This window comes from Danio aesculapii, chromosome 14 (assembly GCF_903798145.1).
Source record: "Danio aesculapii chromosome 14, fDanAes4.1, whole genome shotgun sequence".
NCBI lineage: Eukaryota > Metazoa > Chordata > Actinopteri > Cypriniformes > Danionidae > Danio > Danio aesculapii.
Genome location: NC_079448.1, coordinates 37,881,358 through 37,907,607, shown reverse-complemented (window position 1 = coordinate 37,907,607; position 26,250 = coordinate 37,881,358). Strand labels below are relative to the sequence as shown.

Sequence of the window (26,250 nt, the reverse complement as noted above, 5' to 3'; positions counted from 1 at the left end):
GATTGTGGAAAGACAAACACAAACTCTCTTTCTGTCTCACAATTCGACATGCATAACTTTAGCTCCCTTTCCAATGCACAAGGGATTCTGCCATGACTTCTGGAATTCCCTGTCTAGTAGCAGTTACAATGAACTTTCTGTCTGGCCTAGAAGAAAGCAAAACAACTTAAAGCTACATTTCGTACTACACTTTTGGCTATAATATGCAGCTGCCAATGACTGTTGAGAACTTTGCTGACACATGTTATCCACACATGCTTTATCTCTTTCTCTATAATAACGACATTATTAATTGCATTTACAGACCATTTCTCATTGGCTCATGGTGACACAGTGGCTCAGTGCGTAGCACCATTGCCTCACAGCAAGAAGGTTGCTGGTTTGAGCCCCGGCTGGGTCAGTTGGCATTTCTGTGTTGAGTTTGCATGTTCTCCCCGTGTTGGTGTGGGTTTCCTCCGGGTGCTCCGGTTTCCCCCACAGTTGAAAGACATGCAGTACAGGTGAATTGAATACCGTAGTGTGTGAGTGTGTATGGGTGTTTCCCAGTGCTGGGTTGCAGCTGGAAGGGCATCCAATGTGTAAAACATATGCTGGATAAGTTGGCGGTTCATTCTGCTGTGGCGACCCCTGATTAATAAAGGGACTAAGCCAAAAAGAAACAGAATGAATGAATATTATTGGCTCAAAGCAGTGTTACTAACCCTAAAATGACATTCACAATTAGGAATGGGAACCTGTCCCAAACTAAAAAGGACATTTTGAAGAAAAAAAAAAATTATATTTGAAATGCTATTTTTGAACAATGTCTTGAGGTGTTGTAAATTATATTATTTTCTGATTATTCAATGTCCCATTGTGCATTTTGTTCTTAATTGTTCAGTTTATTACATCTATATGCATATGTTTTATGCAGCGGATGCCGTTTCCAGCTGCAACCCATCACTGGGAAACATCCAAACACACTAATTCACACACATACACTACAGACAGTTTAGCTTACCTAATTCACCTGTACCGCATTGCTTTGGACTGTGGGGGAAACCAGATCACCTGGAGGAAACCCACACAATCACAGGGAGAACATGCAAACTCCACACAGAAATGACAAACTAACCCAGCCCAAACTCAAACCAGTGACCTTCTTGTTGTGAGGCGATCATGCCACCCACTTTGGCACCGTGACTCCCTTGTTGAAACATTATTTTTTATAATTTTTGCTTTTCCTTTTTCTTTTACAGTTATTTACATCAGGATATCATGTGCTTTCATTTATCAGTCTCTAAAACAATACAATATTGTTTAATAGTCTTTAAGATGTATTTGTTTTTTTCATTTCTACAAATACACATTTGTTGGTTTTTCCCTTATAAGTCTACAGTTTGCACCTGCAATTTGTGTTCATTAAGTTTGAGTGATTCATGATTCAAAAGTTCAAAAAATGAGTTATCAATAAAAACACAAATACACAAACAAGCACAGCCGAGAGCTCCTGGGTCTCCATGTTTGGCTCCCTGCTCTCTTCGCCACAGGCAATCCTTGCCCAGCTGAGCATGTAATGGCCGCAATGATTGTACAGACCATCTAAGATCGAGAGCACAGACAGACAGGGCCGTGTGTGGGAGTAGAGAGAGTAGAAGAGGAACAGAACTCTAGAGATTTAACAGTAGAGGAACTCAATAGTGCTGGATGTCTTTAAAATGGCCCAAGCAGAGGCATGGTAGAGGGTCAAAACCATGAAGGATACAAAGGTCAGAGGCAGGGGACAGTAGTTTAGCTCTAAATATCAGATCTTGATATAAAAATATAGATCAGCTCTGTACGCATATTGGAGTCCTCTAATGTCCAGTTGCACTTACTTGGAAAAAAGCAACATTCACACACAAAACAATGTATTGACTTGTTTGTTTTCACAAGGTGGTAATGTTTCTGTTATATTTACTGTACTAATGTGTTATTATTTATACAGGAAGCACTTGTTCACTTGCCAGACTTTATGCACACCATCTGTTGATCATAATATGTGCAAGATTTATTAATAAGGAACGACTGATTTATTAAAAAAAATAATAATTCACACGTGAGGAGCAGACTTTATGTGAAGCACAGTGCACACATGCACTTTGCTGACTACACATTGCTACTGGACCAGTCATTGGTTGCCTTCTTCAACGCTGTGCATGATGTCATCGAGAATGTGAAAATAGCTGACAAGAGCACAATCGATAGCTATGAAGTGGTGCTTTTTGTACTTGTTGTCTTGGTATCAGATAAGCCCCCAAAAAAACAATCCATTGCATAACTCCAGTATTGTTTCTAATTTGTTACGTTGTGTTTAGAAGCTGTGTAAAAGCTTCTATGCTTTTATTGGTCAACGTCATAGATGTGATGGAACAGGTTGTAAGAAAGGAATGAAAATAATTAAACATGACAAGGTTAAATAAAGTAAACTTGTTAATAATTAAACTTTTTGTATTGACGTTGTAAAGCATCCCAGACCAACTGCTAATTGTTGTCCACTATAGTTATGTGCAATAATATCTTAATTGCATTTTGAGTGTTCTTATAATTCAAGTTAAAGGGGACCTATTATCTAAAAATCACAGTTGTGTGCCAATGATCTGTGAATATAGCCAACTTCTAATGGTAAAAATGTATGAATTTTATTTTTTATAACCACACTTGTTGAAAACCAGAAACACTTTGATTGACATTCTCCCTTTGTACATGTCGTTAGAGGGGGAATGTCCCGCCCATTATCGATGATCTCTCCCTCATTAGCATAGGATGTTAGTCCTATTATGTTTTTTTATCTGCTGCTATGCTGACTCATGGGCATTTTTAGCTCCGCCCTGATTTCCTGATTTAAAAAGAGCAGTCTCATTTGAATTTAAAGTGGCAGTCACCAAAATTATGCAACTAGGATCAAAACCTAAAAGTTTCAGACAGATGCAAAACATTATGTGTGGGGTATTTTTAGCTCAAAATTTACATATGCACCAAATCAACATTAGAGACTTATTTTACACAATATAAAAAAGGGCTTAATAGGCCTCCTTTAATAAAATGTAAAATTTTAATAAATTATAACCGTTATTATTTATACTATAATCTATAACAAAGCAAGAGTGCTTTTTTTTCAAATATTAGCGTGCATATGAGATCACAAATATTACATTTATGCAGTTCAGTAAACATTTTGACATTGAAGATATTATAAAGTAAGTTACATTTTTGACTTCGTATTGACAAATAAAGCCTGAACCGTGCATTTCACAGCACTCTAGTGTTTTGTTCTTGAAAAACATGATTATTTTGTAAATGAAGCAGCTATTTATCAGGAATCATTTTAATGAATGATTCAATGACTTTCCACCACCTAAAAACCTTTTTTAATTTTGTATTTATACATGCACCAACCACTTTATTAGGAACACCTGTCCAGCTGCTTCTTAACTCAAAGGATTTAGGCATGTAGACATGGTCAAGACGGTCTGCTGCAGTTGAAATTGAGCATCAGAATGGGGAAGAAAGGTGATTCTAAGTGACTTTAAAATAGCATGGTTGATGGTGCCAAACGGGCTGGTCTGAGTATTTCAGAAACTGCTGATCTACTGGGATTGTCATGTACAACCATCTCTAGGGTTTACAGAGAATTAAAAACATCCAGTGAGTGGCAGTTCTGTGGGTGCAAATGCCTTGTTGAATTGGCCAGACTGGTCCGAGAAAGGCAACAGAGGTATGCAGAAGAGCATCTCTGAATGCACAACTCGTCGAACCTTGAGGCAGATGGGCTACAGCAGCAGAAGACCACAACGGGTGCCACTCCTGTCAGCTAAGAAAAGGAAACTGAGGCTACAATTTGCACAGGCTCACCAAAAATTGAACAATAGAGGATTTGAAAAATGTTGCCTGGTCTGATGAGTCTCGATTTCTGCAGCGACATTCGGATGGTAGAGTCAGAATTTGCCATCAACAACATGAAAGCATGTATCTATCCTGCCTTGTATAAACGGTTCAGGCTGGTGGTGGTGGTGTAATGGTGTGGGAGATATTTTCTTGTCAGACTTTGGGCCCTTTTGTACAAATTGAACATTGTGTCGATGCCACAGCCTACCTGAGTATTGTTGCTGACCATGTCCATCTCTTCATGACCCCAGTGGACCCATCTTCTGATGGCTACTTCCAGCAGGATAATGCACCATGTCATAAAGTGCAAATTATCTTAAACTGGTTTCTTGAACATAACAAAAAAGTTCACTGTACTTAAATGGCCTCCACAGTCACCAGGTCTCAATCCAATTGAGCACTTTTGGGATGTGGTGGAATGGGAGATTCACATCATGGATGTGCAGCTGACAAATCTGCAGCAACTGCGTGATGCTATCATGTCAATATGGACCAAAATCTCTGGGATTTTCGAGTACCTTGCTGAATCTATGCCACAAAGGATTAAAGTCTAACCTGGTACACATAAGGTGTACCTAATAAAGTGGCGGGTGAGTGTATATCACATTTCTAAACCAGTCAACATTCTTGCCCAGAAATGAATTTTGATAAATAATTGTTTATAATTATCTAACAAAACGCTGAACCTTTTTTTTGCTTTATTGGACAAAATGGACATTTGTGGAGTTTTGTCTTTTGTTTTAGGTTGTAAAACACTTTTGTAATTTGCAATAGCAAACGCTTTGAAACTAAAACAAAACGTAAAGGCAAATGCACGATTGCATCCAGTGCAGCAACATTTTGGTGATTTCATATATAGGTTTTGTTCATTTTCCTCGAGTTCATTTTCTTTCGATGGTTTCTGAGATATTGTTTGTTTTAAATTAACATTTTGTCTGTCTTTGTGCTGCAGCAAAACAAATGCAAATTGATGCAAATTACAAAAGCCACAAAGACTCGACTCTTCGTCCCTCACTGTGACACTGAAGATGCACTGTGACTCCAGCAAAATGGAAACCATAGCTTTGATGGCCTGCTTTGTTTTTGGCAAACAAAAGGCTGCACTAAAAAGCAAGTTTTTGGCACTTCATTATTATTACATTCTGCTCTGTTTTGGGCCCTAGGGGACATTGTGCCTTTTTATTTCCGCTCACTGGGAAGCTTTGCAACCAACACACACATGGATGTTGCTAACAGGCTCAGCGGTAGCTATCAATTCGACATCAGGATTAATAATGTGCCCGTCAACAAACGAGAAGCCCACTGCGAAAGGCGCCACATGTGGTGGCATGAGTGGGTCTGCATTGAAGTCGGCGGACTGTTTGCCCTCCCCCTCATAACACATTCACATGCGTCCACCCCTGCAGCTGCTCACATGACGCACAGCAGTGACCTCCGAACGTCCTCATCTGAAGTTCGCATGTAAAGGAATTGCATGATATTTGAATGCTGGCTGGTATCCACGAGCCATTCACAAATCATTTTGCAAAGCTGCCAATTTGGAAAAAATAACACAAGGCATCCCATGTCTATACAGTTTTTGTAATGGTTGTCCGGGGGTGGGACAGCTGAAGCATAAATTGCATAAAGTGCTGCCGTTGATCTTCCCCATGATATGGGCTTATTCGGTAACGCTGATGAAATCTTCCTTCACATTGGCCAGAGTAAATGCCAAGCTGCTAGCAATGCCAAGCTGTACGAAAACCCTCAGACCCAGTAATCTCACTCTCTCGGTCTGGGTACTGTGCCTAATTCCCTGCCAGGGGACTGCCCTTCTGTTCTTCTTTGGCAGCAAGTTCTCTCACCATGTCCACCATATGTCAAGTGTTACCCTGGGACGCTTTTCAGTGGCATCCTAGAGAGGCTGTCAGAAAACTGCTTTTCCTACTTTTGATTTTGTCCTTGATGCTTTACATAGGATATTGAATATTGTGTGTCATAATAATCAAGCTTGGAGACCGGTGGAAGCGCCAGTGTAGACAAAACACATTGAAGATTTGCCAAACCTATATACAGTTGAAGGCAAATTATTAGCCCTCCTGTCAAATATTTATACTCTTTCAAATATTTTCTAAATACTGTTTAACCGAAACACATTATAAAATTGTAGGGTAATTTACAGTTTGAACCAAAAAATGACCAGTTTGACTGATGAACAACGATGCCGGAGTCAGAGATTCAAATGAATAAAGTTTACTGAAGATAGTTTGGAGTTTCATCAGCAGAAGCCAGCTTCAACACTCGCAAATGAGTTCCTACGCCGCTCTGCTTACAATCACAAATCAACAATAATAACACTTTCACATTACATCATTAACTGTGTTGGACATAGAGTTGTTTAAACCTAATTGGTGAAAACCTTGATTTCCATGTGGGTGCATGCGTACAATTCTGAATGATATCTCAATATCTCAATCATACAAATGTCAGACATCCACTAGGCTGTTTAGAGCTGGCCCCAAACCTGTGAAAGGATCCACAATCGAATAGAACACACACACTCAAAGTACAATCCTGTTTCTTACCCAAGGCTGAGTGTACTCTCAGACGTCTTTATCAAAACTGGTTAATCTATGTTCAGGCTGCTATATTCAAACTACACAAAGTCTATCTAGCCTAAAAAGGAAAATCACTTCAAACAGATTTAACACACAATAATAATATCAAAATCACTTTAGACAGTATTAACACAGCAATAGAAATAGGAAAACAGTTGTTTTCAATCATCAAACCCATCACTCAAGAAGTCTTCATGACCACTGACCTGGTTTGATGTCTTTCGAAAATAGTTACAAAGAGACAGGCACTGAACATTCTTATATTAAGAGATGTGTTAACTTTATTCATTAGTCAAAATCATTTAAAGATTAAATACTTATTCAAATAATCATATTAATAAAGTAATGAGAAAAATATAAACGTTGATCCTTGCTTGAGCCTTATTGGAAGACAGAAATCTGAATCCATCAAAATCTAATAGATTTCTAATTCTTAACAACTAATGTTTTCGTCCATAATTACAGTCAATAATATTTTACTTGCAAGATAGTAGAATTCCACTTAAAGAGCAACTTGGAGACTTAACTAGATTATTAGGTTAACTAGGCAAGTTAGTTTAATTAGACATTGGACAATAGTGGTTTGTTCTGTAGACAGATGAAGAAAAAATTGTTTAAGGGGGCTAATAATATTGACTTTAAAAATGTAAAAACTACTTTTATTCCAGCCAAACTAATACAGACCCCTTAGTTTTTTTGCGATCATTGATTGCTGATCGATTTAAATCATCTCATAAAACATCTAATTCCAACATATAATCAAATTAGATTTATTTCAGTCTGCAGCGAATTGTTTTACATTACTTACAGATGTTGCATATGCAGCGCTTATGATGTCAAAAAATGACGTCTCACCTGCGCCCTCACAATGCCAACATTGCATGAAAGTGAAGGAAAATTGTTATGCAGCATATGCATTGAGCAGCGATCAAGCGCAAGTGATTTACATATGAAGTCAATTATTATAATTATCATAGTAGAGTAGTTTCTCAAGCAGTTTGTTATGCATTTTGGAAACCGGTGATGAGCCCCTGGTCTAATGCGCCACCTGGCTTGAGAAACCCATTCTCAAAGACTTAAATTTGGTCCTTATTTGGGTAGCACACATATTCTGAATGCCTTCGGCAGAATTCAAATGAGCCATTTTAATCTAGATTAATGTTGATTAATTCCAAATTACAGTGATATTAATCTAAATTAAAAAATCCATGCCCACCTATTATATATATATATAATTTTTTTTATTTATCTATTTATTTTTTCAAATCACAAAAAAATCTTGAAAAACTAGGGGGTCTGTTTATAGGAACAAGACTTTTCCCAGAAGAAAAAAATGTAGGAAATACTGAAAGTTACCTTGCTCTGTTAAACAACACTTGGAAAACATTTTTAAAAATATACCAATTTCACTGGAAATTTACTAATCAGTTTGCCTTCAACTGCATACTATCAGTTGCCAATACATGCAATAAATGCAGATAGTCTGTGATCATTTGAACACCTGGGACATCCAGAAGCACAAATCAGACTTTTCCATTAGAGAGCAGAGCATTAATCTGGATATGCCTCGGAGAACACGTGAAACCCATCTTCCTAGAGCATTTCCATGGTCTTCCACTGCATCTGTTATGGGGAAACCCAGAGGGATAAGGATCATGGAAAAGCTCTAAGCAGAAATTGAGGCAGGATTCCCACCTGCAGACATAATACTCTTGTCGGTTCAGCAGGCTCAGTTGCATTCAGTTGGAAGTCATTTCAGTTTAATCTCACTTAGAATTGGTAAGGAAACATGCAATAGCAACGAGTTATCATCAGTGTTTTCAGAAGTGCTGACCTCATTCAGCCGTGAACTCTGTTGCTTCGGTGTGTACAATTCAGAGGCATCACTTAAAGGGATAGTTCACTCAAAAGTGGAAATTACCTCATTATTTACTCTCATGTTGTAAACCCTAATAAGTTTCTTTATTCTGATGAACACAAAAGAAGGTATTTTTAAGAATGCTGGTTACTAGGATCCATCGACTATGGAAGTCAATGGGCTATCAGCTTTTTTCAAAATATCTGCTTTTGTGTTCATCAGAATAAAGTAACTCAGGTAGGTTTTGAACAAGTGAAGAGTGAGTAAATGATGACGGAGTTCTCATGTTTGGGTGAATTACATCCCTGTGTCATATTTAATAGTTTGAACTTTATTTGTATTCATGTGACAGATGAGATATTGTATTTTCATACCAGCTAAATCTAGCAATCTAGCTGTGTTTCTTAAGACATGTGCTAGCCACTTAATGCCTTTTAAAGTACCTTCAGTGCAGCGTTTTTGTCAGTATAGCTTGTAGCCAACTACTCCACGTTTGCACCTTTTAAAAGGATAATTCACCCAAAAATAAAACCTCTGTCATCATTTACTCATCCTTTACTTGTTTTAAACCAAGTTTCTTTCTTTAACAGGTCCAACCAACAAGCATTCTTTAAAATATCTTCTTTTATGTTCCATAGAAGAAGAATCACACGAGGCAGAGTAAACCAGGGGTTCCCAAGCTTTTCAAGTCGCGACCCCCAACATAAGGCCTATATAAACAAGCATGTTGACAACACAAAAAAATGCAACAGTCTAATATTCATAGGCTATAATGTATATAGTCATTTATTAATTGATGTAATTTAATATTAACCTCACACTGTCAGAAAAAAAGGTACAGTGAGGGTATAATATTGTTCCAAGAGGGAACAAAATATATAATTGTACCTTTAATGGTCCCAAATTGGTCCTTTTTGGCTAAAGGTACAAACGTTCAGATTTAGATTTGAAAGGTAAATTTATGTACATTTATAACCCATTTGGGTACAAAATTGTACCCTAAAGGCCCAATTTGGCACCTTTACAATTATATATTTTGTGCCCCTAGTAACAAAATTGTACCCTCAGCTCATAATAAGATCAAGACACTATATAACACTAATTGAAATGTATTAATACTAAATGTTAATACCAAAAATACATAATTTACAAATATAAAATTAATAAATTCTTTGAATTAAATATTTTTGTATATATCTATATATATATTTAATGTTTTCAAATGTAATTTTTCCTCAAAAATATTTATAATTGACCTTTGCATAACTAATTGTTTAAGACGCTAAATGAGATTTAGAATAAGGGCCATGCAGAGTGACAACAACATCATTCAGGTGTTGTTGTTCCTGTGTCTTTAAGAAAAGGTGGCTTGGTTGAGACGTTAGTAGAGTATGTTACTGAGGCAGTCAAGTATGCTGGCTGTTTACACAGAACTTTGCACAATTTTCAAAAAAAAAAACAAAACACAGGAATAGTCTATTTCGGAGTCCACACTTAAAGTAAATATGTATTAATGATATATAAGTGGGCACAATGTTTTCAGCACAAGTCTAATCTTGGTTTAATTTTGGAGACCACCACTCAGAGATCATCCTCAATGTTCAGTTGTGGCCTGTATTTATTTTTAACGTATTTAATTGCCATAAAGGTGTCAGATGGCTTTTTATTTGCATGTTGTTGCTTTTTTAACTATTAACAACTATTTTTATCTTCTGTGGGTTATGGATAAAATATGGTCATTCTAATAGCTGAATCAAATTTATTTGACTTTTGGAAATCACCAAGCGACCCCCATTTTGGGAACCACTGGAGTAAACGATGAGTTAAGTTACATTTTTTTAGTAACAAATAATATAATTTCAAGAAATTTTACTTGAATGATATGTGATGATAAGTGCTTAAATTTTTTTGAACTATTTAATTCATCATCATCAAAAAAAAAAACCCTGACAAATGTTGAAAAGTGGAAAAAGAAGGGCAGTTATATTTTAATTGTAGCTGTGTTACAGTTTAGTTATATTATATTACAGTCTCTGAGAGCATACAGTAGATCAGCCAAGGCTTCAAAAACATAAAAGACATGTTTGAATTGCAGCATTTATCTTTGACTGAGCATTTTCAATTTAATTGAATGTTTATTCCGCAGTCAATGAGACTTTGAAAGTCATATCTTTGAATTCTGACTAAAGGCAATCCCTGTTTATTTACCCAGATGGACAGAGTGAAAGAGACACCAGATGCAGAAATGAGCTATGAACAGATGTATGGAACAGAGGCCTTAGGTCCTGCCACGTCTCATATATCAACCCTCACACCTCACTTTGCCCTTGGCCACAAGTATTCTCAGGATCAGAATTAAACCGGATTAGTTTATTACAACAAGCATGAGATTACACAAGCAAAAAACTAATCTCTACATGCTTGCTTTTTATGTTCTTCCTGTAGCCTGTAATACCACTCTAGATAAACACTCGAGCAGACCCATGAGGAAAATTATTGAATCACGCCGATGCTTTCATTTATAGATTTCATTTATTTATTTATTTGTGTAATGGTAAGGAGCAGTGACTCATAGGCTCAGCCATTGCTTCAGTCATACAGGAGTCACATATCTTCCTTTTCACAGAGACACACCATTTAACTTTACTGCTCTGGCTGTGAGGGGGTGTAAGTGACCGTGAATAATGTGGGACATTAAAGCACTGGAGATCACCCACTCCCTTCTGCTGATTCAGAAGAGACTGTCTGACCATTTTGTAGACCGTGCCAGTAACTCAATCATGTTGACATTGACAGATTTTCACAGTGCTGCATGCGCATTCAATTTCCATTCTAGCTGGAAAAAAAGAGCTGAACAATTCATGAATTTATGATCTCAAATCCAACGCCCTTGCAATTTCATTCTTAAATGATGAAGATTTGGCTATGTCTATTCAAGTATGATCTCAGCGAACATTAGATCTGCCACTGACATGGACAGTTATGAAATTGCTTAGTCTTTTCAATCACGAAGTATAATTTTTTTCTGCGTTATAAAAAGAGATGGAAGTAATTCATGTGGGTAACACTTTACAGTAAGGTTGTATTAGTTAATGATAGATAATGCGTTTAAACAATGAACAATACATTTATTACAGTATTTGTTCATGTTAGTTCATGTTTACTCAGGGTTCATTAATGTTAACAAGCATGAATTTGGATGTTGCATTAGTAAATGATGAACTCTGAGTATTGTTCATAATTAGTTAATGTTAGTAAATACACTCACCGGCCACTTTATTAGGTACAACTTATTAATACTGAGTTGGACCCCTTTTTGCCTTTAGGCTGCCTTAATACTTTGTGGCATAGATTCAGCAAGGTACTAGAAATATTTCTCCATATTGGTCCATATTGACATGAAAGCATCACACAGTTGCTGCAGATTTGTCGGCCGCACATTAATGATGTGAATCTCTCGTTCCACCGCATCCCAAAAGTGCTTTATTGGATTGAGACCTGGTAACTGTGGAGGCCATTTGAGTACAGTGAACTCATTGTCATGTTCAAGAAACCAGTCTAAGATGATTTGTGCTCTATGACATGGTACGTTATCCTGCTGGAAGTAGCCATGAGAAGATGAGTACACTGTAGTCATAAAGGGATAGACATGGTCAGCAACAATACTCAGGTAGGCTGTGGTGTTGACACAATGCTCAATTGGTACTAATGGGCCCAAAGTGTGCCCATTGAAATATCCCCCACACTATTACACCACCAGTCTGAACCATCGATGCAAGGCAGAATGGATCCATGCTTTCATGTTGTTGACGCTAAATTCTGACCCTACCATCCGAATGTCGCAGCAGAAATCGAGACTCATCAGACCAGGCAATGTTTTTCCAATCTTCTATTGTCCAATTTTGGTGAGCCTGTGCAAATTGTAGCCTCAGTTTCCTGTTCTTAGTAACTGGTGTGGTCTTCTGCTGCTGTAGCCCATCTGCCTCAAGGTTGGACGTATTGTGTGTTCAGAGATGCTCTTCTGCATACCTCAGTTGTAATGAGTGGCTATTTGAGTTACTGTTGCCTTTGTCAACTTGAACCAGTCTGGCCATTCTCCTCTGACTTCTGACATCAACAAGTCATTTATTGTCACAGAACTGTTGTTCACTGGATATTTTCTCTTTTTCGGACCATTCTCTGTAAACCCTTGAGATGGTTGTGTGTGGAAATCCCAGTAGATCAGCAGTTTCTGAAATACTCAGACCAGTGGCCGGTGAGTGTATAATAACTAATGATAGTTTATTGTAAAGCATGACCAAAATGTTTAATTAAGGCCAACTTTAAATAATTGTCACGTGCTATGGTGTGTATGTGAGACGAGTATGGAACAGTATTTTTATTTGTGCCCTTCAAAAAAATTATATAATTTAAAAAAATGTCTTTTGCGGTGCTTACAGAAGGGTCCACCCCCATCATAGTTTCTGGGTCCTTTAAATAATACTGACTTACTGGAGGGGCCGGCACGGTGGCTCAGTGGTTAGCACTGTCACCTCACAGCAAGAAGGTCAATGGTTCGAGTCCTGGCTTGGTCAGTTGGCATTTCTGTGTGGAGTCTGCATGTTCTCCCTGTGTTCACTTGGGTTTCCTCTGCATGCTCCGGTTTCCCCTACAGTCCAAAGACATGCGGTATAGGTGAATTTAATAAACTAAATTGTCTGTAGTGTATGTGTGTGAATGAGTGTGTATGGATGTTTCTCAGTACTGGGTTGTGGCTGGAAGGGCATCCACTGTGTAAAGCATGTATAAGTTGGCAGTTCATTCAACTATGGAGACCCTTGAAGAATAAAGGGACTAAGCCAAAGGAAAATGAATGAATGAATGAATGAATGAATGAATGAATGACTCACTGGACACTCTCAAAAAACAGGTGTGTTAACTTAAATGTGTGTAAAGTATGGACAAATCCAATTGTAAGGTTAAATCTGGGTTAAAAATTCAACCAAGCAACCTAATATGTGTTCATGAGTGATTGAGCTGATGAATCGTTCATTCGTTCATAGATATTTTTAAATAGACTGCAGAAATGTACTTTTTTCAGAACCTTTATTAAATGGCATTCTATTGTATGGTTGTCTACTCAAAATCAAGAGGCTCTATTTAAAAAATAATAAAATCTAAATTTATACACAGTCAAGCAGCCGAAAGCAACGTAATCAAAATAGCAAAGTGCCTTTTTTTGTACATTTGGAGAGCACCACATTAGTTTGTTTTATTCCAACTCTCTGTATTCTGTTCAAAAGAATAACGGCGGTTTCTTTCACAACACACTCGGTTACATAAAGCACATTAATAGCCTTGCACAGTAGAGAATCTCTATTGGATGAGCTGAATAATCACCGCATGGAAGTGGTTGCCATAGAAACTCATGCAGTGTGAGGCGGCAAACACTAGTTGAACTTGGGCACAAATTAGTATGTTCCATGGCTGAACTGCTGAGATGTCTCCATGGTTTTGAGGTGCAAAGATTACAGCAATCAGTTGTTGTAGACATGTGTTCATGACTTGTAAAGGTGACAACGACATGAATCAATTACAAAAGCATCTTCAGATCCCACATGCTAAACGGCATCCTGTTCCTCACACAGGAAAGAGCACAGCCAATGCTGTTTCCATGACAACTCAGCCAGGGGATAACAGGTTCTATTTTTTCCTTTCTGTGCTGAATCCCAACCTATTACTGCAACAGAAAAAAATATATCTGAATTTATTTCCTTGTTTTCTGAAGATAGCATTGAGAAGAACAAAATGAAGATTAGTTTTAGGCAGTCTGTCTTATGTTGGCTCTACAGAGAGAAGACTTCATATGACATGTCAAAAGTGGACTTTGAGACAGTGTTCTCCTGTCTTCCAAACAAATTATGGGTCAGGGACACACAGCACATCAGCTTATCAAGTGTTTTGGAGGGAAGCTGGAGATATCTATCTCTCCCATATCTTGGATATTGTCAGTTCTTTTCATCCAGACCAAATAGAGGTCTACAGCTGTATGAAAAAGATGCTATGCTTGGTTCTGATTGGCTGATGAACATTCTCAGATGTGCAATTGTTTTTAGAGAAATGCAGAGCTGAAATAGTGCAAGACAGTTCTCAGCCATATTACAGTTTCATTTCACTACGCTGGACTTCAATTATTTCATTTTATTGCTGTATTAATTCAACATCCTATTATCACTTATTCCTTACATAAAAAGATTTGATTTAGGTAGCCTACTATGTTATGTGTGCAATCTGACACAATGACACAAATCATAAAAACAAAGCTTCTTTATTTTAGTCTCTTGTCAAGACAAGATCTAAAACCCATCTAAAACGGTAGGGATTAAGCCAAAGGAAGGTTGTATAACTTATTTTTATTCACAATTTTACTTTCTCTCAGATTTTTCTCCCCGGGGCATCTGAAATCACGTACCTCACTTAGGACATGCGTTAGGGCTTCCCCTACCATAATACACCTAAAACATGGATTGCCGTAAAACTTGTCAATGGCAGGGAAGTGTTTTCTTTTGTTAACGGCAGCTAAAGAGTTAAAGTAATTGGTCAATTTGATGCATATCATAATACCAGCCATACATGTAAAGCACAAATAGTATTCTTCAACTTGGTCATGTCAAGCGGCCGTCATCCTTGAACCAATCTCCATCTGTTTGTTCCATTGCTCCATTTGTTAGATGTTTGCACCAACTTTCTTTTGCAGTCTGAAGTGAGTCAAACGCATGAAATGCCCAATTTGTGCCACAGGATGTCTAAATATCATCTTTGCTTTGACTTAACATGTAAATCACTCGAGCTTCATCTGCGTCTGCATACTGCATAAGCTGAAAACTCCCCCCTGCCCCCCATTTCATGTCATTTTAGGATTATGAGGGTGCAGGTGACATGTCATTTTTTGCGAGACAATCAAATACATTGTGCGCTGTGTATGCAACGTCTATAAGTCATGTAAAACAATTCATTGCCATCTCAATTAAATATAATTGGATTATACGGTTTGGAATTGGATGTTTATGAGATTATTTAAATTTTTTGTTATTATTTTGCCATTAATTAAGAATTTTACAGGACTGCGAGTTTTTGTTGATTTTGCGTTGGATTCAGTGATCGTAGAATTGCAAAAAATGAGGAGGTCTGATAAAAGAATGATGCATTTGTATGAAAGAGAGTATTTGGCTATATTTTAGAAATATCACAGAAGTAATAACAAAATTGTTTTATGATTTGATATTACCCATTGGATTACCCATCTTTTTGCTAAGATATTTAAAGTAAAATGGCTGCCAAAATTTTTTTATAAACCATTATTTATATATATATATATATATATATATATATATATATATATATATATATATATATATATATATATATATATATATATATATATATATATATATATATATAGTACCTCAGATTTGTAAAATGTATATATGTTTGATGTGTTTGTCAAGATCTGAAAATAGAATGTTAAGTTAAATGAACAATTGACTGTCTATTATCTACAACCTTTACTCACAAGAATAAAATCTGTTTTTAAATTTAACTAAGGAGATTGAGACAGTAATATAGATTAGACTTTTGTGACAAGTTATCTTCATCAATATCGACTGAATTTTGTGGTATAGTCATAGAAAACAGTGCGGGTTTCATTCAGAGCCTTTTCTTCCTTTCAGTTACCTAGACGAGGCAATTACCCCCTTTTTTATGCACACTTACTTCCTGCTGCATACATAATCTTTTAAGAGTCTAATACTGCATTTCATTTGTACTCAGAAGTTGTAAATCACAAGTTCCCAGTAGAAAATGTTCAGTGAGATGCCCTCTCAATTTGTAATTCTGACACTGAAATTAGTGGGCGAGTGCTGATCCACACTATTAGGAAGCACCTATAATCTGGCTGTGATTCTGAAATATGTAAAGTTAAACTATCCTTCCAGTTTTTTTGTCCTTGAATACTTTGATCTGAAATGTGCTGAAAAAGTAGAACAGAGTTTGTCCTGATTAATCGCATCTCTGGGCTGGAGAAATGGAAATTGTAGTTGATGAATACAAATGATTTTGTAATAAGACTTTGGCCACTGACCCTAATTTCAAAGACGTTTTTCTCCCTCGACTGGGTGACATATGCAAAATTCATTGAAGGGCAAAATTGTGAATTCAAATTAAATCCAATGAGCTGTCAATCAAAACACGAAGGATATAGTTTTAGATGGAGAGATTTTGAGGTCATGTCACATCACCATACTTTAATGGCTAATCAGTAATTGAGCTCATATTTTAATCATTTTGTTTTTTGATGCAAGTTCATCCTTATAAATATGTACATACAGAAATATTTACATGTCTTATGCCAGAGCTTGTGTTTAATTTATGCACCGATTTGCTGTATTACTTAAAGCACAATCGCAGTTTTGAATTTGGGATTATTAGGATTACTGCTGGAAATGTTCTCGCCCCAATTTTGGTTCACGTAATAATGCGTATGTTTTTTTGTAAAATTGTAATCGTGTTCTTTCAGCCCACACTCTGGTTCCTCTGCAGACCCGCGGAAATAGCTCTGAGGCTTCATAATGAGAGCAGTGAGATGAAAGGTGAGGCTGTTTGAGCTATTGATGTCTGAGCCGGCATATACAGGGCAGTCCTGTTGTTCTTCCTCCTGTCATCTAGCTGTGCTATGCTTGAGTTTATCAATGATGGCTTTGATTGAGTTGCAGAAGGGGGAGGTGGAAGAGCAGATAGTCATCTTAGAGAGCAGCGGCGAGTTTTTGAGTTTAGCCCACCAACCTCCTTATCATTGACCTAATGACTTAGAAATGCTGCAGATAACCCAAAGGCCAGTGTTTCCCCTCTTTTTGTTTGTGTATCAGATGACTCTGCTTTATTCTTTGAAATGAATCTTTGAAGGTCTTTTGAGGATGCACTGTCTGATGTCTTACCATTGATCAATTATTTAAAAATATATATATTCAAATGCATGTATATAATTTGGGTTGCACTATATTTTGATTATTATATGAACTTCTGTTGACTGTAGTGGTTGTTAATTTAAGTCTGCTTTATATATACTAATGCTTTTATTTTTTATGCTCACCAACCGATTCTGATCTTTCAAATTCTGAATTCTTATTTTAATAATCCAAACCTTAATCTTACAGTTACTTACACCTATGTAAACTTTTATGTATATACTTATACTCTTATTTTACTACTGAGAATCTGTAAACATTGTCAGATACAACTTATAGAAAACAGGAATTCTAAACAGGACCAGCAAAATTAAGCCAACCAATGTGAAATTCAATCCTGACTAAGCCAAAGGACAATTAATGAAGGAATGTTGTGATCACAAGACTGAATATCAGACATTTTGCAGTCATGCTAATAGATACCAAAAAAGCTCAAAATAAAGCAGCCTAATCAGAAAAATGTATAAGTGCACATTAAAAAATATAGTAAAATGTTCTAACACAAATCTTTTAAATTAACATAATCATTTTTACAAATTAAGGTGGATTGAACACCCCCCCCCCCCCCCCAAAAAAAAAAAAAACAAAGACAAAAAAAAACATAAAAATTGTGCTGTTTCAACTGATTTTAAATAAGTTTTTTGAACAAGCAGCAAAAGTATTTGTTTTATTATTGGTCAAATGAGCTGGCTACTTTGGAAACTAGGTATAAAGTTGCTGAAACAGGACAGACGGTCTTTTAGCAGAAGCTTTGAGCCCAAAGCCAGATATTTGGTATTTGGTTTTCCATCAAAGGGCTTTTGAAATGCATGGAGCATAATTGAAGTGTCCCAAAACGCAAACGTTCAGATCATGAAATGTGGAATTCGATAAAAGAAGGATTTGATTTCTAATGTGCCCTCTGAAATAAACAAATGCCCGTGTTCAAATGCCTAAGGAGCTTTTAATATTTTCAGACTAAATGTTAGATGAAATGTTAAATGGAAGTTTCCAGAAGTGTTGGACACCATATGGGCTGCAAAGACGGAAGGGGGATTATGTAGGAAGAGCAGGGGGGAGGGTATCTGTCATCTCTGAATGTGTGACATTCATTAACACCAATGCAGAGACGTCACAGCATGATTATTTATGACCAAAACACCTCTCCATTCCTCACACTTCCCTTCGGCTAGCAGACACATTCAAATCCATCCCATACGCAACAAGGAATAAATGGAATCACTTTATGAATTATCTGTTTGGAATGATTGAAATCCATGTGTCAGTGAATACTGGAAACGCTTTAAAAAGAATCATGCAGAAATGACTTCTACTTCAGAAAGATCAAGATTACGCTCACCGGCCACTTTATTAGGTACACCTGTCTAACTGCTCGTTAACTCAAATTTCTAATCAGCCAATCACATGGCAGCAACTCAATGCATTTAGGCATGTAGACATGGTCGATCTGCTGCAGTTCAAACTGAGCATCAGAATAGGTAGGAAAGGTGATTTAAGTGACTGAACGTGGCATGGTTGTTGGTGCCAGACGGGCTGGTCTGAGTATTTTAGAAACTGCTGATCTACTGGGATTTTCACACACCACCATCTCAACGGTTTACAGAGAATGGTCCAAAAAAGAGAAAATATCCAGTGAGTGGCAGTTCTGTGGGCGCAAATGCCTTGCTGATGCCAGAGGTCAGAGGAGAATGGCCAGACTGGTTCGAGCTGATAGAAAGGTAACAGTAACTCAAATTACCACTCGTTACAGCCGAGGTATGCAGAAGAGCATCTCTGAACACACAACACATCCAACCTTGATGTGGATGTGATACAGCAGCAGTGGTTGGCATTCCTGTCAGCTAAGAACAGGAAACTGAGGCTACAATTCGCACAGGCTCACCAAAATTGGACAATAGAAGATTGGTAAAACGTTGCCTGGTCTGATGAGTCTCGATTTCTGCTGCGACATTTGGATGGTAGGGTCAGAATTTGGCATCAACAACATGAAAACATGGATCCATCCTGCCTATCAACAATTCAGGCAGCTGGTGGTGTAATGGTGTGGGGGATATTTTCTTGGCACACTTTGGGCCCATTAGTAATTGACCATCATCAACGCCACAGCCTACCTGAGTATTGTTGCTGACCATGTATCCCACGAAGGATTAAGGCAGCTCTGTAGGCAAAAGTGGGTCCAACCTGGTACTAGTAAGGTGTACCTAATAAAGTGGCTGGTGAGTGTATTTCTCAGTTGACTTGAAATACAGTATCTTGCTTGTTGTGTGCATTTTGTGACACTTACACACATTGAAGGTCATTGATGCAGTCAAAACATACGACTATTAGTCAGCTTTTATTTAGAAAGAATCCCAAAAAATAAACAAGTTGGCACACATTCATTTACAAAATGGCAAAGAGCGGTCTTTAAGATTACATGTTCAACTAAATATCATGTATGTCATGACAAAATGAGAAGTGTTATCCAGTTTTTGTCCCTCAGTCTAGTGTGGAAGACTGAGTGAGAAAGGAAAGAAATCATACAAAGATGCACACAACTGATGCATCGGGGACATCTTTGTTTGCTTTTGTTTTTAATCTTGGCTTATTGCAATATCTAATGTTAACTGTTACAGTTGCCATTGCTTGTGTAGGAATTATAACTGTTACCAAACAAAGTATATAATATTGTGGTGCAGTAGGTATCTTAAATAACCATGAATAAGTATATTGGCAGATATCTATTATAAAATAACATATTAAAACCGGATGCTTGGAAACCAGATTTAAGTTACAGAGTGAAAATTTGAGAAAAGCCAACAAAACAAACTGAAAAATAAATAAAAGATCCTCAATAAATCACTGTGTATACCATCCAACTGTACATTTAGTAACAAAACTTACAGAATGTATCGACTACATTCACATTGATGACAGATTAATATATGACTATATTTATCAATAATTTTGGCACACTTAATTATTTGGCATTTTTAACAGAGCATTTTGTTGATGTGTATGCTTCTATTCATCTCACAGCAAAACATATGCAATAATAATACAGTAGGTACATTTTTTTTTTCTTTTTTAAGTTCACATCTTTTTCTTTTCTTTTCATTTTTTAACATATTATAACCGCTACCCTGATTTTCTTGATATAAACAAAAATTACAAACAGATTCTTGAAACCAAACAAGTCGATGAAAGTAAGAAAACATGACCGCGGCACCCACTTTTTCAAACAGATTTCAAATGTCAAGCATTGCTAGATAGTTCGTATTAACACCAAAATGTTAATGAGTATATCAGAAGAGGACTAATAAATTACAAGAGAAGCAACATATTTGGCATTGAAATGTGAAACTAGTAGCTAAGCTCTTAAAAGTATGTTTACAGGTTTAATTAACATGTAAGCAGGTTTATTTAAAAGCCATTTCTGTGAAAATACATAAAAATACAGTTTTTTTCCGTCACTTTTATTAATAAAAAGACATTTCACATCCTGAAGCAGATGATGATAAAGTGTGCTTGAGCCGAAATAGACATCAGATGGCGTCAGCTACGAAAACAGACAGACTTTATTGACTTCTCCCTTTCCCGCTTCTGTGAGTTTCAAGTTTGTTGTGGAAAATATCCGTTACGGGGCGGGGGATATCAGCTCGGTAAGCGAGTGTCTTTTCCGATACTAGAGAGTGCATCTTTTGTTATAAAGGGCCAAGGAAGGATTATGTCTGTATGACATCAAATGAGGCCTCCATCCTCCATTCAGACGAGTGATGATAAGGGAGAGAGCGACAGGAAAGAGAATAGAACGCGCTCTATTGAAAACCATTGTGTAAGGCACTCGGCAGGTTCTTATCCATCAGGAGAGATCAGTCAGACTGACGTTCATTCCCACACCAGGTCTAACAAAGGGCACTGCATGTACGGCTTTGGGGAATTCAGGACTCATCACACGTCCATTCTCGCCAGTACTCCCAGTAACAGACAGTCTCGCTTTGCTCCTCATAGCGTCCGAAAAGGTCACCTGGAACACACACACACGCGCGCAAACACGCAAACGGAGAAACAAACATCCACGCGCGCACACATTCACCAAACAGAGAGAGGGCGGACAGTTAGTGTGTGTCCCACGAAAGGGCTTCAGTCTTATTTTTAAAACGTTTAGTTGAAAATGCAGATGTTCAGATGATGTGGTGGAGGAACATCAAAAATGAGGAGCAAAGTTGAGAGCAAACACCATTTAGAGAAATCATATTGCAAGCAGGGAATGAGGAAGATTCTTTGGAAGCTTGTTTCTGCCATGGAATAAAACGTTTAATAAAGGTAATTGCAACTTATCTCATAATTAGTGACTTTTTTTCTTTAAATTAGGTTTAGATCTTACATGATTTTACAATCAGTTTATTTTTTCATGCAATTCTGAATTTACATCTCACAATTTTGAAGTTTACACCTTGTTTTTTTATTTGGTTCACTGCTGAGTAAAATATTTGATCATGTTAGGGTAACTATAACTTTTTCCATTAAAATGATGACTTTTGTTAAACAAAAATTTTTACAATTTTTGTACAATTACAGGATTGTATCTAATTCAGAGGGTTTTCTTTTTCTAAAAATGTATATTGCAGTTAGGACTGGGCGATATGGCAATATCTCGTTAATTATGTTCCATATTGAACGATAACGATATATATTTCGATATAAGTTGTTAATGCTTCCAGATTTAAAAGAGTACCCTAACAATGACGGAACTGAAGTCACAAAAATTAGAGGGTCCATTAAATGGCTTAACATATTTTCGACCGATAAATTTTCAGTGGCTGAAAAGTTGGTACATCTCTATGCTTTCACATCTGTGATTCGGTTCATTTGGTTCGAACCAAGGCCAACCAATGATGCATTGTAGCATTTTTCTGCCATTTTTGGGTCCTTGTTACACCACACTGATTGCTTTGGTCTGAACCAGTTGAAAAGAACCAAAATGCAGTCATGTGACAAAATAAACATCATTCATTGGCCAGATTGGCCTAAACTGTTTTTTATTGGTCAGAATTATCTTGCCGGAAAATGCCAGTGGAACTAACTGGCAGAGATAAAATGTTGCTTTTTACTATGAAGAGACGACTGCGCTGGATGATTATATCCCTGATCATAGTATACTATATAGTTTGTATACATCACTTTAGGCAAACTATACATTTCGAGAATGAAGCGCGGCTGCAGCAATGCAAACGGCGAAGGCGCATCGCAAGTCACTTCAGGAGGATGCGTGAATTAATTTAGCTGAACTTCCACACCCTTCGATTCCCATTGTTGCGCATTTCTGCTGTGTGATTGGCTCTTGGATCAATATAGAGTAAAAAAGTCCAGAGCGTATCAGTGTTTTTGACATAAATTTTATCATGATTTGAAATAGTAGAGTTTATCGGCCCATCCCTAATTGCAATTGCAAAGGTTTACATCTTCCTTCTGATTTTTTTCCCTTACATCTTTATATTCAAGTTTACAGCTTATAATTCTTAGTTCATCTTAGTACAATTCTTAATTCAAAAGTTCATCTTTTTAATATTTTTAGCTTATATCTCACAATTTTTTTTCTGCCACAAGCATGAGGATGTTTTTTTTATTTAAAAATGTATTTAAAATATTTTCTTTTTAAAAATTATTTTCAGCTGTGAACTCAGTAAGTATGGTGACAGTTAAGGATTAATCTTGCAATTTTAAATGTTGATAGTGCAAGTTAAATTTTATAATTGTAACTTTTCTCTAATAGGCCTTAAAGACATTAACAGACAGTCAGTAACACTGTCGTTGAATGTCTGAAAAGTGGCATGCTACGCTGTAAAAATGCTGGGTTCCTCCACCGCCAACCTGATTTCACCAAGTAGGACATATTCCTGGGTTAACGTCCATGATAATCCTGGAACAACATTTCAATCAGTCAATCAGCATTAAGGCATACATTTACAGATTATGTTAAGTTTAGACTTCAGTAAGGTTTATATACTTCTACATCATTGTTTTCCACCTGTTATTCCCCTTTGATTTTTGGGAATAATTTACAGTTGTGGTTGGGTTTAGCAGTAGGGAATAGGTTTTTGAACTAAAATGATCTTCCAGGATCAAAATAGATGTTAATCCAGGATCACATCGTGCTTGGCAAAATTATGACGTGCGGGTTACACAACAAAGTACTTTATGTTGTCCCAACACAAATTGATTAAGTTAGCTTAATTGTTTTTTTACAAATTTAAGTGGATTAAACATAAAATAATTAAGTTGTCCCAAAAAACACAAAGGAATTTTGAACAAGCCGTCAAACAAGTGTATAATTTGAGTGTATAATCTATAATCCACATTTTTGGCCTCGGATTTTGTTTTGGAATTAAATTTTTTTTTTTCAAAAATTTCATGTGTTACAACTATGAGATTATTTATTGTTGTAGGTGAAAAAAAAGGTCTTATTTGTGAGATACAGCCGCAGTTAAATATATTTTTTTATTCTATAGCGATATAAGCTTCCTATAGAGATGTACGATATAACAACAGTCATACATGACAATGAGGTGGACGAACAAAGTCACTTGGGATGTACAAAAAAAAAACTTTTCTCCTGTATATATGTGCAGCGGAGGCGGAGAAAGGAAGTTTTTTTTTTCTTTTTTATCACTATAAGAACACCAGTACATACGATCCAGCTTACGGTCCAAACCTCCTCATTCACTAGAACATTCAGGGAATGGAACAGATGGGAAGCCAAAAGAAGCGTGCACGGGACAGACTGAAATGACGGCCGCGTATCCTACCCCCTTAAATTTTTACACTTTCGATCCCATATACGTTGTACCCTTCCTTATAAGTGGCAAAATTCTGTGAATTCTGCGAGGAAGTGGGATTAATATTCTGTGCATTCTTTGCCACCTTCATGCGCTTGGCCTCGGCTCGGGACTTGTAACAGAACTCGACCAGGGCCACCAGCATGGCCAAGCCCAGGCCGCCCACAAGGATGTAGAAGACGCCAGCCACATTGCTCAGGCTGAGCGCGCTGGTCTTCTCCTGAAAATGCACACGAGACACGGGTCAGCGCTCAGGGGAAAGCACACCATCTCAGTAATAAACATTCAAATGTAGAAATAACAGAATATTTAAGTGGCAGTTTTACGTCTATGTGGATACAAATGCACAGCTCAGGACAGTAATGTTTAAACAATAACTGTGCTGCTGCAGCTGCTGGTTAATGTGCCCTTGAAGCAATGCAATGGGGGGGCATTGAGCAATTCTGCTCGAATGGGATGGATTTACTAAAGCCTTTAACATTCTCTTGAGAGATGGCTACCAAAGCAATAATGCGCTTTTAAATCACACTTCTTACATTTCCTCATGCTAATGGCTGTAGTAAATATTCTCTTTGTTGAATTCACATTTATAGCAGCGGTTAATGTGCTATGCTTAGCTGTGATATGAATTACACTTGTGTCAGAGCCTACAGGACCATTTAAAGGGATGCTCAAGAGAGGCATCTGGATGGAAGGCATAGCATTAGACACGGGGGTGAAGCAGATGACAGGCATTCTGGGTAAAAGGCAGGAGATTAACACACATATACACACCTACGGAAAGGTCTCTGAGGGAGAGGGGCTGTTATTTAGATATTCTTTGCAAATATTAGTGTACTGTACTGTGCACAACATGACCACGTAGAAAACACAGACACATAGACGGATACAGAATGTGTGACGGTAATTTATTTTTGTCTGTAATTATTATTATACTGTAAGAAGTTGTGATGTGCAATGTAATAAATATTTTAAACTTTGAATTATTTTTAACAAGTTCACTTTTTAAATTACAATAATAATTGAATTTGAAGCATATTTTGACATTACCAAATAAATAAATAAATAAGTGCTCGTGACAAATAAGGTAAAAGTAAAACTTACAAACTCGATATTTGATGTAAAGCTAAATTAAACGAATTGAATGTTGTCTGTTGTATAAACGCATACAGATGCCTCATTGGTGGCTGTTTCTGTTTGTTAGCTGGCAGCCATATTGGAACAGTCAAAGTCTGTCTACGAACACTCAAGTTTAAGGGTGCTGTCACACCTAGTTTGTTTCCTTTGCTTCAGCTATCTTTAGCAAGGTTAAAACCAAGGTTTAAAATGATACATTGTGGCATTTCTTAGCCATTTTGGTTCCGTTTCACACCAGATCATCTGCTTTGAACCGAATCATTTAGAATGAACCCAAAAACGTCGTTGGCTAGACAAATTTTCTGAACTCCATTTTGATTGCTCAGAATTAACACATGGAAACTCACATACGCAACACAGAGAAGTAAGCAAAGAGCGGAGGAAAAGTCAGCAGGCACTATAGACCGTCTCACAACGTCTGTTTGAACCAAATCAGTTAAAATGAACCAAAACACTAATCGTTGGCTAGACAAATTTTCTGAACTCCATTTTGATTGCTCAGAATTAACATGTGGGAAACTCACATGCACAACAAGTAAAATTAAGCAAAAAGCGGAGGAAAAGTCAGCAGGCAGTATGAACCTTCGCACAACTCCACATTTGTTCACGACCTGCCATAATAGCGGTAAAGTTTTGAAACTCCTTTTCTCATCCCAGAATGCATGTCGCAGCTGGTTTAGTCCAAAAAAGCAAAGTTATTTTTGCATTTGGCTCAGTTCGGTCGATTCAAGTTCTAACCACAAATTAACTGCTCCAGAGTTCGCTTGTAAGTGTACCGAGACCACCTCTTTGAGCAAGTCTCAGTGCGCTTGTTTGGTCCACTTTAGGTGCGCACCATAGTACGATTGGCGCCTGCCCAAGCGAACTGCATCAAAAAGGCAAACAAACTCTGGTGTGTTTTAGCTGAACTAAATGAACCAGGTGTGGAAGCA

At 37.1% G+C, this 26,250-nt stretch overlaps 1 protein-coding gene across 5 annotated transcripts in view; it reads right to left on the bottom strand.

The window, feature by feature from the left end:
- Nucleotides 1–19,679: 19,679 nt before the first annotated feature.
- The window catches only part of gria2b (glutamate receptor, ionotropic, AMPA 2b), a 63,405-nt gene continuing 56,834 nt past the window's right edge, over nucleotides 19,680–26,250 (bottom strand). For 2 of the 5 annotated variants that reach the window (XM_056471903.1, XM_056471904.1), the window contains exons 15-16: nucleotides 24,267–24,401; nucleotides 19,680–21,369 (exon numbers count right to left, since the gene is read on the bottom strand). In XM_056471903.1, coding sequence (XP_056327878.1) covers nucleotides 21,205–21,369; nucleotides 24,267–24,401 — 300 coding nt within the window. In that variant the 3' untranslated portion in view covers nucleotides 19,680–21,204. Of the gene's footprint in view, nucleotides 21,370–24,151; nucleotides 24,402–26,250 lie in introns of all 5 variants that reach the window. The other 3 variants (XM_056471905.1, XM_056471906.1, XM_056471907.1) reach the window with 2 other exon arrangements.